This window comes from Notamacropus eugenii, chromosome 4 (genome assembly GCF_028372415.1).
Source record: "Notamacropus eugenii isolate mMacEug1 chromosome 4, mMacEug1.pri_v2, whole genome shotgun sequence".
Classification (NCBI taxonomy): domain Eukaryota; kingdom Metazoa; phylum Chordata; class Mammalia; order Diprotodontia; family Macropodidae; genus Notamacropus; species Notamacropus eugenii.
Genome location: NC_092875.1, coordinates 48,914,326 through 48,928,960, shown reverse-complemented (window position 1 = coordinate 48,928,960; position 14,635 = coordinate 48,914,326). Strand labels below are relative to the sequence as shown.

At 40.4% G+C, this 14,635-nt stretch overlaps 1 protein-coding gene across 1 annotated transcript in view; it reads left to right on the top strand.

Annotated features, from left to right (window-relative positions):
- Window positions 1-14,635, top strand: part of GALNT9 (polypeptide N-acetylgalactosaminyltransferase 9) — a 271,939-nt gene that overhangs the window by 234,665 nt on the left and 22,639 nt on the right. Inside the window, exons 7-9 of the mRNA XM_072600789.1 lie at window positions 6,530-6,715; window positions 10,849-10,986; window positions 12,769-12,864. Of these exons, the coding sequence (XP_072456890.1) occupies window positions 6,530-6,715; window positions 10,849-10,986; window positions 12,769-12,864 (420 nt within the window). The remainder of the gene's footprint in view (window positions 1-6,529; window positions 6,716-10,848; window positions 10,987-12,768; window positions 12,865-14,635) is intronic.

Genomic DNA, 14,635 nt, shown 5'->3' with positions numbered 1-14,635 from the left:
TTGGGTCCATGGATCTGCTCCTAGGGAATTCCCCTTTCCTTCTCATTTTAGCTTTTAGAATTTCCCTTGGGCTTAGCATAGATCAAAGCTATCTGGTGACTGTAGGAATTTTAATAATAATAATAATAAAATTCCAAATTAATCTTTCTTGTCCTTGGAACAGCCCTGATTCAATAACCTCATGGTCAACATCTTGAGCTTGAAAATTCATCACCTTGTGGTTTAGAAACATAGAAGTGTCGATGAGGGAGGTCCAATAAATCCATGGCTTTCTTCCACGAGGAAAGGGATGCTACAATATAGTGAGAAAAGCACTAGATTTATAGACAAAGGACAGAAGTTCCAGTTTCCATTCTGCCACTTCCTAGCCATGTGACCTTGGGCAAGATGCTTCTATTCTCTAGGCTTCAGTTCTGTCATTTATTAAATGAAGTGGTCCTACTTCCCAGGGTCAAACCACCAAACTCTGGAGAGAGGAAAGGAAGATATCAGGGTATGGCTTGCAAAACTCTCCCAATGCCTAAAGGCCAGAACCAGATTGAAATGTAATTGGAAAATGTTTAACAAAATAAATAAAATCAAATTTTTGAAAAGAACATTAATTTGCAGTTTTCTAGACCAAAATGAGGCAGCAAGATCCATTTCTAAGTTGAGTTTGATACCAGTTAGTCAACAATCAAAAAGCATTTAGTAAGCTTCTAATATATGCCAGGCACTGTGGTTGGCACTGGCAATCTAAATACAAGAAAACAATGCCCATTTTAATGGAGACGACACGTACAGACATGTATAAACAATAAATAAAAAGGCAAATTAGATACAAAGTGATTCAATACAAGGACACCCCTATGGGATGGCACTAGCCCTTGGGGAAATTAGGAGAGGCTTCATAAATACCCTTTCCTGAAAAAAGAATGGAATTCTAAAAGGTGGAAGTGAAGAAAGACTGCATTCAAGGCATGGGCAAAGGTCAGACCCAGAAACTCCATGCCTAGCCTTTGTTATTGTCATTTCAGTCATATCTGACTCTTTGTGACCTCATTTTGGCATTGTCTTGGTAAAGATACTCAAGTGGTTTGTCTTTGCCTTCTCCAACTTCTTTTACAGAGGAAGAAACTGAGGTAAACCGGGTTAAGTGACTTGCCTAGGGTCATACAACTAGGAAGTATCTGAAACTAGATTTGAACTCGGGAAGATGAGTCTTACTGGTTTCAAGACCAGTTCTCTATCCACTGTGCCAAGAGGATATACCAGATGCATTATCTGGATTAAGTTCTGTCTCTCCTTATAATATATTTCTGAACTGGTAAGTGTCTGAGTTGGATTTGAACTCATGAAGAGGAGTCTTCCTGATTCCAACCTCAGTGCTCTATCCACTGTGCCACCTAACTGTCCCTAAGCCATTCAATAAACTCAAAAGCAATGAGGAGAATACTTGTAGAGTTCCAACTCTTTGACTACTTGACCTAACCAACTTAAGAAATTCAAGTACATGTTGGATGGGTAGTCTGGCTACTCTATAGCTGGGCATGGGAGTCAAGAAAAGGAAAATAACAGCCCCTGTCCTCAGGGAGTGCATGGCTCTAGAGTTAGACAGAACCTTAGAAGCCATTTCATCTAACACCTTTATTTTGTAGATGAGGAACCGCAGAGAGGTTGACTGTCTTGCCCCACATTCAACAAGAGATAGAAAATAGAATAGAGATAGAAATAAAATTTGAACCCAGGACCTCTGCCTTTAACACTTCCTTTCATGTTAAGTTAACTAGCCACACAGAGAATAAATAGAGACAATGATGAGCAAGTGGTAGATTTTGCAGTAAAAATCTAGCTCGAATTTGTCAACCCCGTTCTCATGAAGTCCATCCAACCATCTCCTAGCTGTAAACACACTGTCACTAATGACTCTGAAAATCTCTTCTTCCTACACTACCTTAGCAGCTGCTTCCTTTGTGCCTATAATCGCAAACAGGACTTCCTTTCAGCCGTGTCTGGATTTCAAACTTGGCTGTCTCATAACATACCTCGATAGTGCTTGGGGCAGTCAGATGTTACAACTCATCATCTTACTCTCAAACACCCAGTTTTGAGGTTGATAGAATGAATTAAGTGCCACTTCCCCCAAACAGAAATACAAACCACTTTTATTTAAGCCACTCAAATTTAAACCTACCTACCTCCTAGGAAGCATATGCATTAGCTTTTTCAACTATACTGGTATTGTTTTAGTTTAAATTCTGTTTAATTTTCAGCTTTGAATTGTAAAAACTCAGAGTTTAGAGGACCTTGGATGTACGTAGTCTAAACTGTCCCCAAACACAATCTACACAAAATGACAACTTGCTTGACAAGGAGTCACTTTTCTTGGGTTTAAAGATTAAGAGAAGACTATTGCTCTCATTCGACTTTGGGATAGCCCTAATTGCCATGTTCTTCCTTTCATCAAACCTATTTGCTTGTTTGCAATATCCCCTCCTTGCTCCTTGTTCTTCCCAAAAGAAGAGCAGGGCAAACTGAATCCTTAGGACAGTCTTTCAAATACTTGAATCTGGCTCTCCAGTCTCCCCTATGTCTTCTCTCCTGCAGGCTACGCATCCCGAGTTCTTTGTATTTATCCTTATTTGCCTAAGCTCCAACCCTGTTCACCAATCTGATCACCCTTCTTTGGATACTCTCCAACATACCAATACCCTTCCTAAAATGCGGTGCCTAGAACTCAGTGTAAGGCTCTATATATTGGTCTGACCAGGGCAGACTTATCTCCCTAATCTTGGAAAGTTCATCTCTCTAAATATAGCCCAAGAACTCATTGACTTTCTTGGTTGTCAGATCCTATTGTTGACTCAGATTGAAACTGGAGTCCACTAACACTCCCCCAGTCATTTCCCCAATAAACAGCTGTCTGTATTGGTGAAATCCTCTTCACTATAGCTTGCTTCCTCCTACTGTCCATTTACTAGAATGTAATCTTCCCAGGGGCAGGGACAGTTTCTTTTTTGTCTTTGTATCATTAGCATCCAGTTACTTCACCCCATTTGCCTCCGTTTCCCTGTCTGTAAAGTGGGCTGGAGAAGGCAATGGCAAACTGTTCCAGTATATTTACCAAGAAAACCCCAAATGGGGTCACAAAATCAGACACAATTGAAAAATGAACATCAATAGAATATAATAGGAAATAATGCTAATAGAATATCATAGAAAAACTAGCTGTAATAGGCCAATTTATTGTGTTCATTATAATAACAATAATAATAGCTAGCATTTATGTATTACTTTAAGATTTGCAAAGCCCATTACATATATTATCTCACTTGATAGGTCATTCTGTCCTCCCTCTATTAATCTAGCTCCAAAGATCCCTGAGGATAACTACTCCAGCTGCTCAGTATCTCTGCCCCCAAGCATTAAGGACCCCAAAGCCTTTTGGATAGGTGGCAGAATCCCCTAATGGTCTCTAAGGTCCTTTTGGATTCTAGATTGATGATCCAGGGACCTCTAGTCAAAGCCATATTTAAGCCAGAATCCCTGGTATGATATCCATTTCCTAAAACAGAGGAAGGCCACCCCTTTGTCCTATTCTACTCTGTGTTGGGTGCCGGGGTCCCCCCTGGGTTGCATCAGGGAAAAATTTATTACCAGTGTTTGCTGGGAATTTATGGAGGGGTTAAACTGTTTCCCTTAAAGCTGTGATTTTAGAGCCTTTTAAATTCTCCGTTTTGCATAAGCATCAATCTCCCAGGGAGCTTAGAAGGAAATAACTCTGCCACTCAGATAATGTATTGGTCCCTGGTATCAAAATATATAAAAAATTACAAGGTCATTAACTATAACGCAGAGAAGAGAAATGTGTTGCGGGCTGCAGGGAGAATTCCAGTCTAGTTGAACTGGGTCGGAAACGAGACTGTGTTCTGAATTCATTGTCCTTTCACATCAAAAAACTTTATTCTATAAGGGAGACAGGCAAGAGGAGAATAATGTAGTGGAGAGAGTAATAGACCCGAAGTCTGTTCAGACATGAGTTCAAATCTTTTCCCCAGTCCTGACCTACTTATTAACTATGTGACCCTGAGCAAATCACTCTGAACTTCGGGTAGCTCATCTGTAAAATGTGGGAAATAAGACCTGTAGTACCTAGTTAATGGGATTGTTGTGAAAGAGCTATACTTTAGAGAACTACATAAATGTCAGCTATTATTGATTCAGAGCTCTTGGGCTGACAGAACCGCCAGCTAGAAGGATGTGCCTTCTACACACACACACACACACACACACACACACACACACACACACACACAAATATCCCCTTTGAACACACAATCAAGATTCATTGATTTGGACTACATAAAGATGATGTTAACAGGCAGCTAGGTGGCAAATTGGGTAGAATGCTGACCCTGGAGTCAGGATGAGTTCAAATTTGGTCTCAGATACTAAGTGTGTGACCTTAAACAAGTAACTTCATCCTGTTTGCCTCAGTTTCCTCATCTGTAAAGTGAGCTGGAGAACGAAATGGCAAACCACTCTAGTATCTTTGCCAAGAAAACCCCAAATGGGGTCACAAAGAGTCAGGACTGAAACGACTGAACAACAACAAAAAATGATGTGTCAGAATTAGAGAACGAATGTGGGTACCTATGTTTTCTTTAATGCAGTTCAGATTAACATATTATTAGTAAATATCTGTTACAGAGGGAATTCCTATTCAAATACGGTTTTGACTGGAGGATCTCAGAGAGCTATCATTTAATAGATAATCAGTCAGTCAACAAGCATTTCTTAAGTGCCTACTATGTGCCAGGTATGGTACTAAGCACTGAGAATACTAAGAAAGGTAAAAAAAAAAGGAGTCCCTATCTTCAAGGAGCTCACAGATTATTAGCAAAGACAACATATAATGTAGTCAACATATAAGTAATTATGTATGTATACAAAGGTTATAGATGAGACTCAAACCCAGTTTCCTTCAGACACTAAGTCCAACACTGTTCACCATGGCGCTTTCCCCTAAGACTTGATCTTGCCATCATGGCATCACTATTTGGTTAAGGGTGTCAAGATATAAACATAGATAATTATAATATAATGTAATAATTATAATATGCTATAACATCAAGGACAGTTGAGACAGGAGCAGGGAGAAATAGCATTCCAAGGAGGGAGAGTTTGCTTTTAATTCAGAAAATCAGGGAAAGTTCCCTGGAAGCAGGAACAATGGAGCAGGACTTCATAGGATGCATAGAGTTTCAATAGGCAAAGATGAGGATTCCAGGGATTCTAGGAAGAAGTAACATGGGAGTCAAAGCCTTAAAGATAGAAAAACACAACATGAATTTGGGAAATGGTGAGTCATCCAGTTTGGATGACTGGAAGGATTGTATTTAGGAGACAGAAAGAAGCTGCTAGCACAAGCTGCATCTGCTGGGGTACAGTAGAGCTAGGTTGTAGAGGAGTCATAGAAATCATTGAATTAAGACCGGGAAGGGATGTCACTATCATCTAGTCTAATGCCCTTATTCTTCAGGTGAGGGAACTCAAAGTGAGAGAGAGAGATAGTAACATCCATTCGTAGGGATAATTTGTAACAGGTTTTCTGATTCCAAATTCATTGCCCTTTGTTGCAACTTTAATATCATCCTGATGAGTCTGGATTGTATTATTTATTTAATCTATTCATTATTTATTTAACAAGGAGTTATGGAAGGTTATGGAAGGTCTTCGAGCAGGGAAGTGACTCATCAGAGGTGGACATTCAGAATTCTAAGATATTAGTATAGATACGCTAGAAAAAAAATGGAATCTCCTACTCAAGAAGTATTTAAGAATAGGAGCTGGTGCTTGTTCTCACTTCTCCCTGGGAGAGGTAGGTTGTGTCCTGTGTTATTTCTAGCTATGATTCCCAATTCCTCAGGGCAGTTCTATCTCTCCTGGGCTTTTCTGAATCAAAGAAGACCTGGGAGTCAAGAGAGTGAGATGTGAACTTTGGGAATGACAGAACATACTGAGAGACGAAGTATTATAAAGGAGGCTTGATTTAAAGTCCGAGGTCCTAGGTTCAAATTCTGTTTCTACTCCTTACCACTTGAGTGACCTTGGGCAAACCTCTCTAGATCTCAATATCCCCCTGAATTTTGTATACATTTTGTATGTGTTTATCTATGTTCATCCTGTCTGCTCTTTGAGGACAGGGACTATCTTGATTTTTGTCTTTGTATTATTTCCATTACTATTACAATACCCAACACAGAGAAGGTGCTTAATAAATGTTTATCAATTAATTGAGTTAGGTTATGTTGGCTAGTAATTATTAAAGTCCAAATTAGTCGTGACATAACACATCTTTAAGAAAATCAGTGAGCTTCAAGCGTACTTAGTGAGCAAGTCAAATCCCAAGGGCACTGGCAACTCTAGTGGTTACTGGGGGGGAGGGAGGGAGGCTAACAAACTAAAGCATTTCCACCCTCCCTTCCTTTACCTGAGACAGGGTTTCCTGGCCATGTTCACAGCCCAGGTCTCCATCCTCTCTCCCCAGGTCTGGCAGTGTGGGGGCAGCATGGAGGTACTGCCCTGCTCCCGTGTGGCCCATATCGAGCGCACCAAGAAACCGTACAATAATGACATTGATTACTACGCAAAGCGAAATGCCCTGAGAGCCGCAGAGGTGTGGATGGATGACTTCAAGTCCCACGTGTACATGGCCTGGAATATCCCCATGACGGTGAGCACCTAGGGAACAGACAGAAGCCAGAGAGGGTTGAGGGAGGGGGAGAAAATTAAACATTGCAGTCATTTGAAGGAGGGTTCTGGTGTCTCTAAGAAATATCTCTTCCTTCCCCATTTACCAAAACAAAAACAGAGATGCCTGATAAGACAACAACTGGGAAACTGAGGCAGATATTGAGCTATCTTTAGTCCAGTTTTAGAGAGCCCTCTCAGGGTTGCCAACCCCAGAACTAAAAGCAATGAGTAGAAGTGGAAAAAAGAAAAAAAAACAGGAATAATAAAGAAGAAACATTTTTTGGCTATAACTAGCAACTTTGGTGCCCAGGGCAAGTAGCATGAAGAGTGCCATCAAATCGAGTTTGTAATTTAATACTTAATAACACAAAAATAATTGAGACAGCTGAGTGGGAGGAGGGAATGAGTTATTATGGGAGTTCAGGGGTGTTATTAAAAGGGCTAGGGATTCATCATTTCTTATTTTAGCTAACCAATCAACAAGCATTTATTAAGTATTTACTATGTGCCAGGCACTGTGCTAAGTTCTAGGGATACTAAGAAAAATCCTAAGTTCAGTTTTTTAAGATATATATGTATATATATACATATATATGTATTTAAAATTTTTTGTATTGTCTAAATTTTGACACCCAGAGCAAAGCCTCACTTGCTCCACCCTAGGTATGACTTTGATTTACAGACTGGAATGGTTAGCTTCATGAAGTAGCAGGAAAATCTCCGTTTTCTCCCACTCCCACCCCTAACTAGAGGTCTTCAATCAGAGAATGAATGACCACTTATCTGGGATGTTGGAGAGGGAATTCCCATAAAAGTTGACCTATATGAACCCTGAGGTCCCTTCCAACTCCGAGAATCTGTGGTGTGTGTGTGTGTGTGTGTGTGTGTGTGTGTGTGTGTGTGTGTGTGTGTGTGTCTGTGTGTGTGTGTAAAAGAGAGACAGAAACAAAGGTGAAAGGGGAGACAGAGAGATCAAGACACAGAAAGAAATAGAGATGAAGAGACGGAAACAGAAAGAGAAGAGACAAAGGGAGAGATAGAGACAGAAAGAGGAAAAAGAGACAAAGAGACATAGAGAAAGAACTGATAAATAGAAGTATGCATAGTATGGTTTCGTGTGTGTGTGTGTGTGTGTGTGTGCGTGTGTGTGTGTGTGTAATGGTGACCTTCTTTACTGTGAGATGGGGAGAAAGGAAGGAAGACAGTCCAGAACGCAAAATGTAACAAATATAAATTAATTTAAAAAAAAAAAAAGATGGAGATGCAGAGATGCAAAGGGAAACAGAGACATAGGGAAACATAGGAAGACAAAAAGAGAGACAAGGTGAAGAAAAGGAAGACAGAAAGTGAGAAGGACAGACAGAGATTGAAAGAGGAAAAGACAGAGACATAGAGAATGAATTTGGATCAGGGCTGGTCACACCCAAAAGCATTAGTCCTCAGACCAGTGAGGTGGCTCAGGATGCATTTATATTTATTTAAAACAGCATATTTTTTCTTCCACCTTTTATGTACTTCTGCACTTTGCATGTCAGGGCAGTATGTAATGAAGTTGAAAGATCTAGATTTAAATAATGGCTCAGAGACTTAATACAGTGTGACTTTCTCTGGCTCTGGTTTCCTCATCTGAAAGATAGTACAATTGGAGTACCTCCCCTCCCAGATCCCTTTCAAATCTAAATTATATCATCCTATCTATGAAATCTGGACAGGACTGGACTAAGTAAATGTAAGGACCAGACAGCATTTGCTTGAGATTTTCCTGCTTTTCTCTGCAAAATACAGATCATAAGGAATGGTGAGGCAGAGAGTGTGGAGGAAATTAATTCAGACACACTCTAAGACAAAAACTCTGACTGGGTAATTTGCTAGATGTCAAACAACCTAGCAGGGAAATTCAGAAGAGGAGTGGAAAACATGATTTCCTTTTGTCTGCGTGTTTTTTGTATGGGAGTTTTCAGACCAAAATGACAAAGGAAAGCAGTCAAAAAATGCCCTCACCCATGAGCAAAGATGGAGAGAGAGCCCAGCAGATCCCATAAAACCTTGTTTTCCATAAAATGAACTGATTCAAACAATGTACAACATGACGGTGTCCCCATTAACACTCCAGCAGGAATTTATGATGCTCTGGTTGGTTAGACAGTGTATAAAGAATGAAGATTCCTGACCCACTGAGTTCTGTTTATCTAAGTGCTGCTTGGCTACCCATCCCTGTATCAGATAAAGTCTTCATGCTCATACCCAGGGCTGGGAAACCATGGGGGATCAGGAGTCTAGGAATTGCCCCTTCAGGTACCAACAAAAACTCAAAACTACTTCTCATATTCACAACCCTTGTGAACCCATGCATACAAAATAGATGTATACACACACAATGAAATGCCTTGTCAAAGACTACGCTGTTGAGAGAGAAGCAACTATGCCTACAATATTGGTTTTTATGGAGGATTTTGGACAGATTGATGGCATAGTGGATAAAGCACCAGACCTGGAGTCAGAGAGACTCATTATCTTCCTGAGTTGAAAATCTAGTCTCAGATACTTACTAGCTGTGACCCTGGGCAAGTCACTTCACCCTGTGGATAGACTGATGGACTTGAAGTCAAAAAGATCTGAGTTTGAAGCCTGCCTCAGACATTTACTAGGTGTGACTTCAGACAAGGCATTTAACCTTTCTCAGTCTCAGTTTCCTCATCTGTAAAATGGCAGCAATAATAGCAGGTGCCTTATAAGGTTGTAAAGATAATAAGATAACATATGCAAAGTGCTATATAAATGCTAGCAATTATTATTATCATCAAGTAGAGGGAAGAGCTTTTATCATAAAACACATGAGAACATAACCATCCATGTGAATTCTGTTTTTCAAAGTAGTCACCATAAGAAGCTTTATACTTATTCCATTAGTAGCACCATTGATAAAAGCATATGTAGAGCTCACTACTCTTGGGGACTTGCTGAGGAGCTAGTGTGTGTCACAAAAGAAAGTCAGCCTAGTCTTAACACAACTCCCCAACCTTTGTTTCATGGGTTGCCATGGCCAAATAATCCACTACAAAATGGCAGCATAGTGGTAAGTCTGTTCACACAATGCCAGCCTTCCTCAGACTTTCTAAGACTATACTTCAATCCTTTTCATCCTGGGAGAGCCTCACACAGCTTCCTCTCTTATATCATAGCTTTCAAGAATGTCTATTTTATACAAACTTTTATCAGTACATATTGTCTCCCCCAATAGAATGGAAACTCCCTGTGGGCAAGGGCTATTATTATCTTTTCATCTTCAGTGCCTAACAATGCCCAGTACATAATTGGTGCTTAATAAATTCTTATTGATTGATTCCTAGGTCCCTTCCATACAATAATAAGGTCTCCAAGTAGGACCTTACTCATGCTATTTGAGTCCATGTTCAAGAGTGACCAATCTCAGATTTGGAGGAAAATTTACTCTCTCTGAGGATCTTAGAAAGAACATGTTGCCAGGTATAAAGGCAATTTCCAAAGAGGAATTTCCAGGGATGTCCTGATCTCTCACAATCTTGTTGAAATAAGTATGCAATGCCCCAAGGGAACTCCTTAGAAAGGAACAAATCATGCTCATGTGAGTGTATAAATTCTATAATTTTTTTCAACCTTCAATCCATCTACCTCACAGCCATTCCTCATCCATGGATGATCAAGTTCCACAGTCCAGAAGAAACAATATAGCACATGGTCAGAGAGGGGAATAATAAGAATCAAGTGGAATAAATAAAAAAAAACCTGCTAGCAATCCAACTCACATGTAGGGAAGGGGAGTATCCTTCCAACTCTCAGTCACCCCTCTTGGATGATGTCAAAATTAGCAGATTAATGTTGACATCTGCCACTTAACTCCTTAGCCCCCATTCTATTCTGTACAACGCCAAGAGAATGAGAGGAATAACCGACAGGTCAATAAATGAAAAGCCTAGCAAGGCAATTTTTAATTTGGGCAAGCCACTATAACTCATCTGTGAAAAGAAAAGGTTAGAGCAGATGATCTCTCAGGTCTATGACCCTATGTAAAGAAATCATGTGACCTTTGTGGTCAGCATGCAGGACACCTATATCTTAATTCCCATTTCACAGAACCCAGGAGTGGACTTTGGGGATGTGTCTGAGCGCCTTGCTTTGCGTCAGAGGCTCCAGTGTCGCAGTTTCAAGTGGTATCTGGAGAACGTGTATCCCGAGATGAGAATTTATAACAATACCATCACTTATGGAGAGGTGGGTACCTTGTTGAAATATGCCTTCCCATAGTTGGTATGTATCCTCCTTTTGGCAAAGCTGGCTTCCCTGTTCTATCCCCCTTACTCTCTCTTTCTTTCACGAGATGGTATGAGAAAAATACCTTTTAAATCTGAAAACACTACCAGAGAGTGAATTTTTATCGTCTCCTGGCCCCTGTCATTCCAAACGCACCAGTAATTCAGTCCAAAGGAAGTAAAAATCATCTCTTCTACTTCTGTGAAGTGTCCATAATGGCAATAAATACTCTACAGAAGGGAGGTTTTTATCTTTTTTCTTCTTTTGTGTGTGTGTGTGGGAGAGAGATACCTAACTGGCTGTGTGACTTTGGGCAAGTTGTTTAAGCTCTGTTTGCCTCAGTTTCCTTATCTGTAAAATGAGATGATAAAAGCACTTACCTCCCAGGTTTGTTGTGAGGATAAAATGAGAGAACATGTAAAGTGCATCATAAACCTTAAAGTTCAATTTAAATGCTAGGTATTATTATTACTATTAGTTATTATTTATGTTTGTTATGAACCCTTTGGGCATCTGGTGAAGCGCATAGATCTCTTCTTTAAATCATGTTTTTAAATAATTAAAGGCAATGTTAGATTTCAATTAGAAATTAGTGAAAATTAAGAAGAATTTTTTCTATACAAATTCAGACTCCAAATTCTCCATGGACCCCAAGTCAAGAATCTCTGTCTTAGAGTTATCTGCCATGCATGAAGGAGCTGTAGCTTTGGTGGTTTAGGAAACCCACTGTGAAGATCCCCTCTTCAATAGAGATTGTAACTTATCAATGATTTAGAGGAGCCCTGGGAAGTTGCCAGAGGCACCTAGGGGTTAAGTGACTTATCCAGGCTGTTAAATCCAGGAAAGATTTGAACCTAAGGCTTTCTCACTATAAGACCAGCTCTTTGGCACAGAATGCATGAAATCATCATGCTTTCGTTGCTGAAATTTCTTTATGGCCTCAGCAACATGAGAGGAATAGCCAAGGAGCTTTTTCATTAAAAATCAATAGTTTTTTTAAGGTAGAATTGACAAAATTTAGAAACTGGTTTCCTGTGCAAGATTAAGTAAGATCTGCCATTTGGGAAACCTAGCTGAATCTGCTGGAGGTTTGGAGGCTGTACAATATAGTTAATGGTGTGTAAACTTGGAGTCAGGAAGTTGTTGTTCAGACGTTTCAGTTGTGTTTGACTCTTCTTGACCCCATTAGGGATTTTCTTGGAAGAGATATTGAAGTGGTTTGCCATTTCCTTCTCCAGCTCATTTTACAAATGAGGAAACTGTGGCAAATAGGGTTAAGTGACTTGCCCAAGGTTCACATAGCTAATAAGTATCTGAGGCCAAATTTGAACTCAGGTCTTCTTGACTCCAGGCCCAGTGGTCTATCTACTGCTCCAGCTATTGTAAAGAATGTGATAGTGGAGTGCCTCATGACTCCACCCACCTATCCCTGTGACTAATCAGACCCAAATTCCCCTCACTGATCACTACGATTGTTACATACACCCCTTCCCCAATTAGAATATAAACTCTTCGAAGACAAGGGCAGTCTCACTTTTGAATTCGTGTCGCCAGAACCTAGTATAGTGCTCGACATATAGTAGACATTTAATTTTATTTCATTACTTTCATTGCCTTCAATGAATGCACTTTCATTCAATTGTTCAATAATTCATTCATTCACTGATGTGCCCAGACCCTAGCCTCAGACCTGGGACAAACGCTGGCTGATAATGCAACTTCTCCTTTGGCTCCTGGGTATAGGTGAGAAACAGCAAGGCTAGTGGCTACTGCTTGGACCAGGGGGCAGAAGATGATGATCGTGCAATACTATACCCTTGCCATGGAATGTCCTCACAGGTAAGAACACGTGCGCCACTCACCAGTGGGACTATAGAGCAGAAATTGAGGAAATGATACCAGATGGGCACAATCTGCTGCGTCTGAAGGTTGGTCTTGGGGAGAAGTCTGGATTTGGTTTGATCAGTAAGAGACTGAGAAATGAGCACAGATTGTGACACAGAGACAAAACTAGGGGTAGGAGATATAAGTGGCTTCTCATAGTGCAACACACTGGGGGTACAACAACGATTATGCTATAATATGAGATTGTATAGAGGCAGTATTGTAATGATAGAAATTTCCCCTCTTCATGGCAGGTGGGTCTGAAGTCTGAGCTGGCAAGTTACAGGTGTTACAGTGAAGGCTCCAAGCCTTCACTGGACAATAACACACCTAGTCTTTTAAAAGGTAAAGTTGAGTTTGCATTGCCATGATGGAGAAGAGAAAGGTCTACAATTTTCAGATCTTCCTGGTGGCGCAGAGGTACTCAGCTCTTATTCTAATGAACCAAACCTAGTTATAGCCTGGCTGAAAAGTAGCATACATGAACACACTTCTGCAAGACTGTGTCCAGTTCTGGGTACCATGGTCTTGAAAAGGAAAGGTCCAGGTACACAAGAGCATGCTCTGAAGGTTTCCCAGTGTGGCTCAGTGAATAGGGAGCTACACTTGGAGTCAGTTTGGATCCAATCCAGATACTTAGTAGCTGTACATAAACCCACTTAGTAGCTGTGCATAAACTCTTCAGGTTTCCCATTTGGAATGGGATGGAATGGAATAGCATGAGATGGAATGGGATAAAATGGTATGGGATTAGATAGAATGGAATAAAATGGGATGGGATGAGATGGGATGGGATTAAATCTCCAATTTCATTGATTGAAGGAACTCCCTCTACTAGTGTAGATCAGTACCTGCTCTACATCTTACAGTTTTAGGATGATGCCTGGAGCACTAACAGGGTAAGGGACTTGCCGAAGGTTACATAGCCAGTATGTGTCCTAGGTGGCTCTTGGGTCATCTTCTCGGCTTCATATTCAACTCTATCTACTATGCCATGCTTATGCTTACCCTCAAATATGAAACAGAAATAATAATAACAGTGATGATAGTGATGATGATAATGACAGCTCCTGCCTCACAAGAACCAAATGATTATGTCTGTGAAATGTTTTAGAAACGCTATACAAATGTGACCTATTATTAACATTACGCATGTGAGAGTCAGTTGAAGAAATACAATGGAGATGGTACGTACAAAGGAAAAACGATAGAGGTGGCATGGTAATTACCATGCCACATTTGAAGACATTTGAAGGACTGTCCTGTTCTTGTCCTCAGAGGCCAGTGCACAAGAATTCACCCATTGAGGTTTGAGGTCAATATGAGAAAAAGCTCCTAACACTTAGGGGAAGTGGAATGGGTCATCTTTGGAGGCTGAGGATTCCCCGTCTTGTTTTCAAATGAAGACTAGTCAATGGCCCCTCAGAAATGTTATGTCAAGGACTGCAAGACCACAATTCTATAACTGGAAGGGAGGTAATCTAGTCCAACCCCTTCATTTTGAAAAGAAGGAAACAGGCATCTGGAGGTGAAGTGATTTGCCTAGGGTCATCAAGATGATGACTTTGGGATTTGGATCCCAGTCTTCTGATTACAAATCAGGCTTGGGATATGGTTTCAAATTCCAGATCTCTTTCCACTGTACTAGGCTGCCTCCTATTCTTCTTCAGGTATGAGTTGTTTGGTGCTAAGATTCTGTGGTTCTGTGAAGACTTAAATCAGGCAC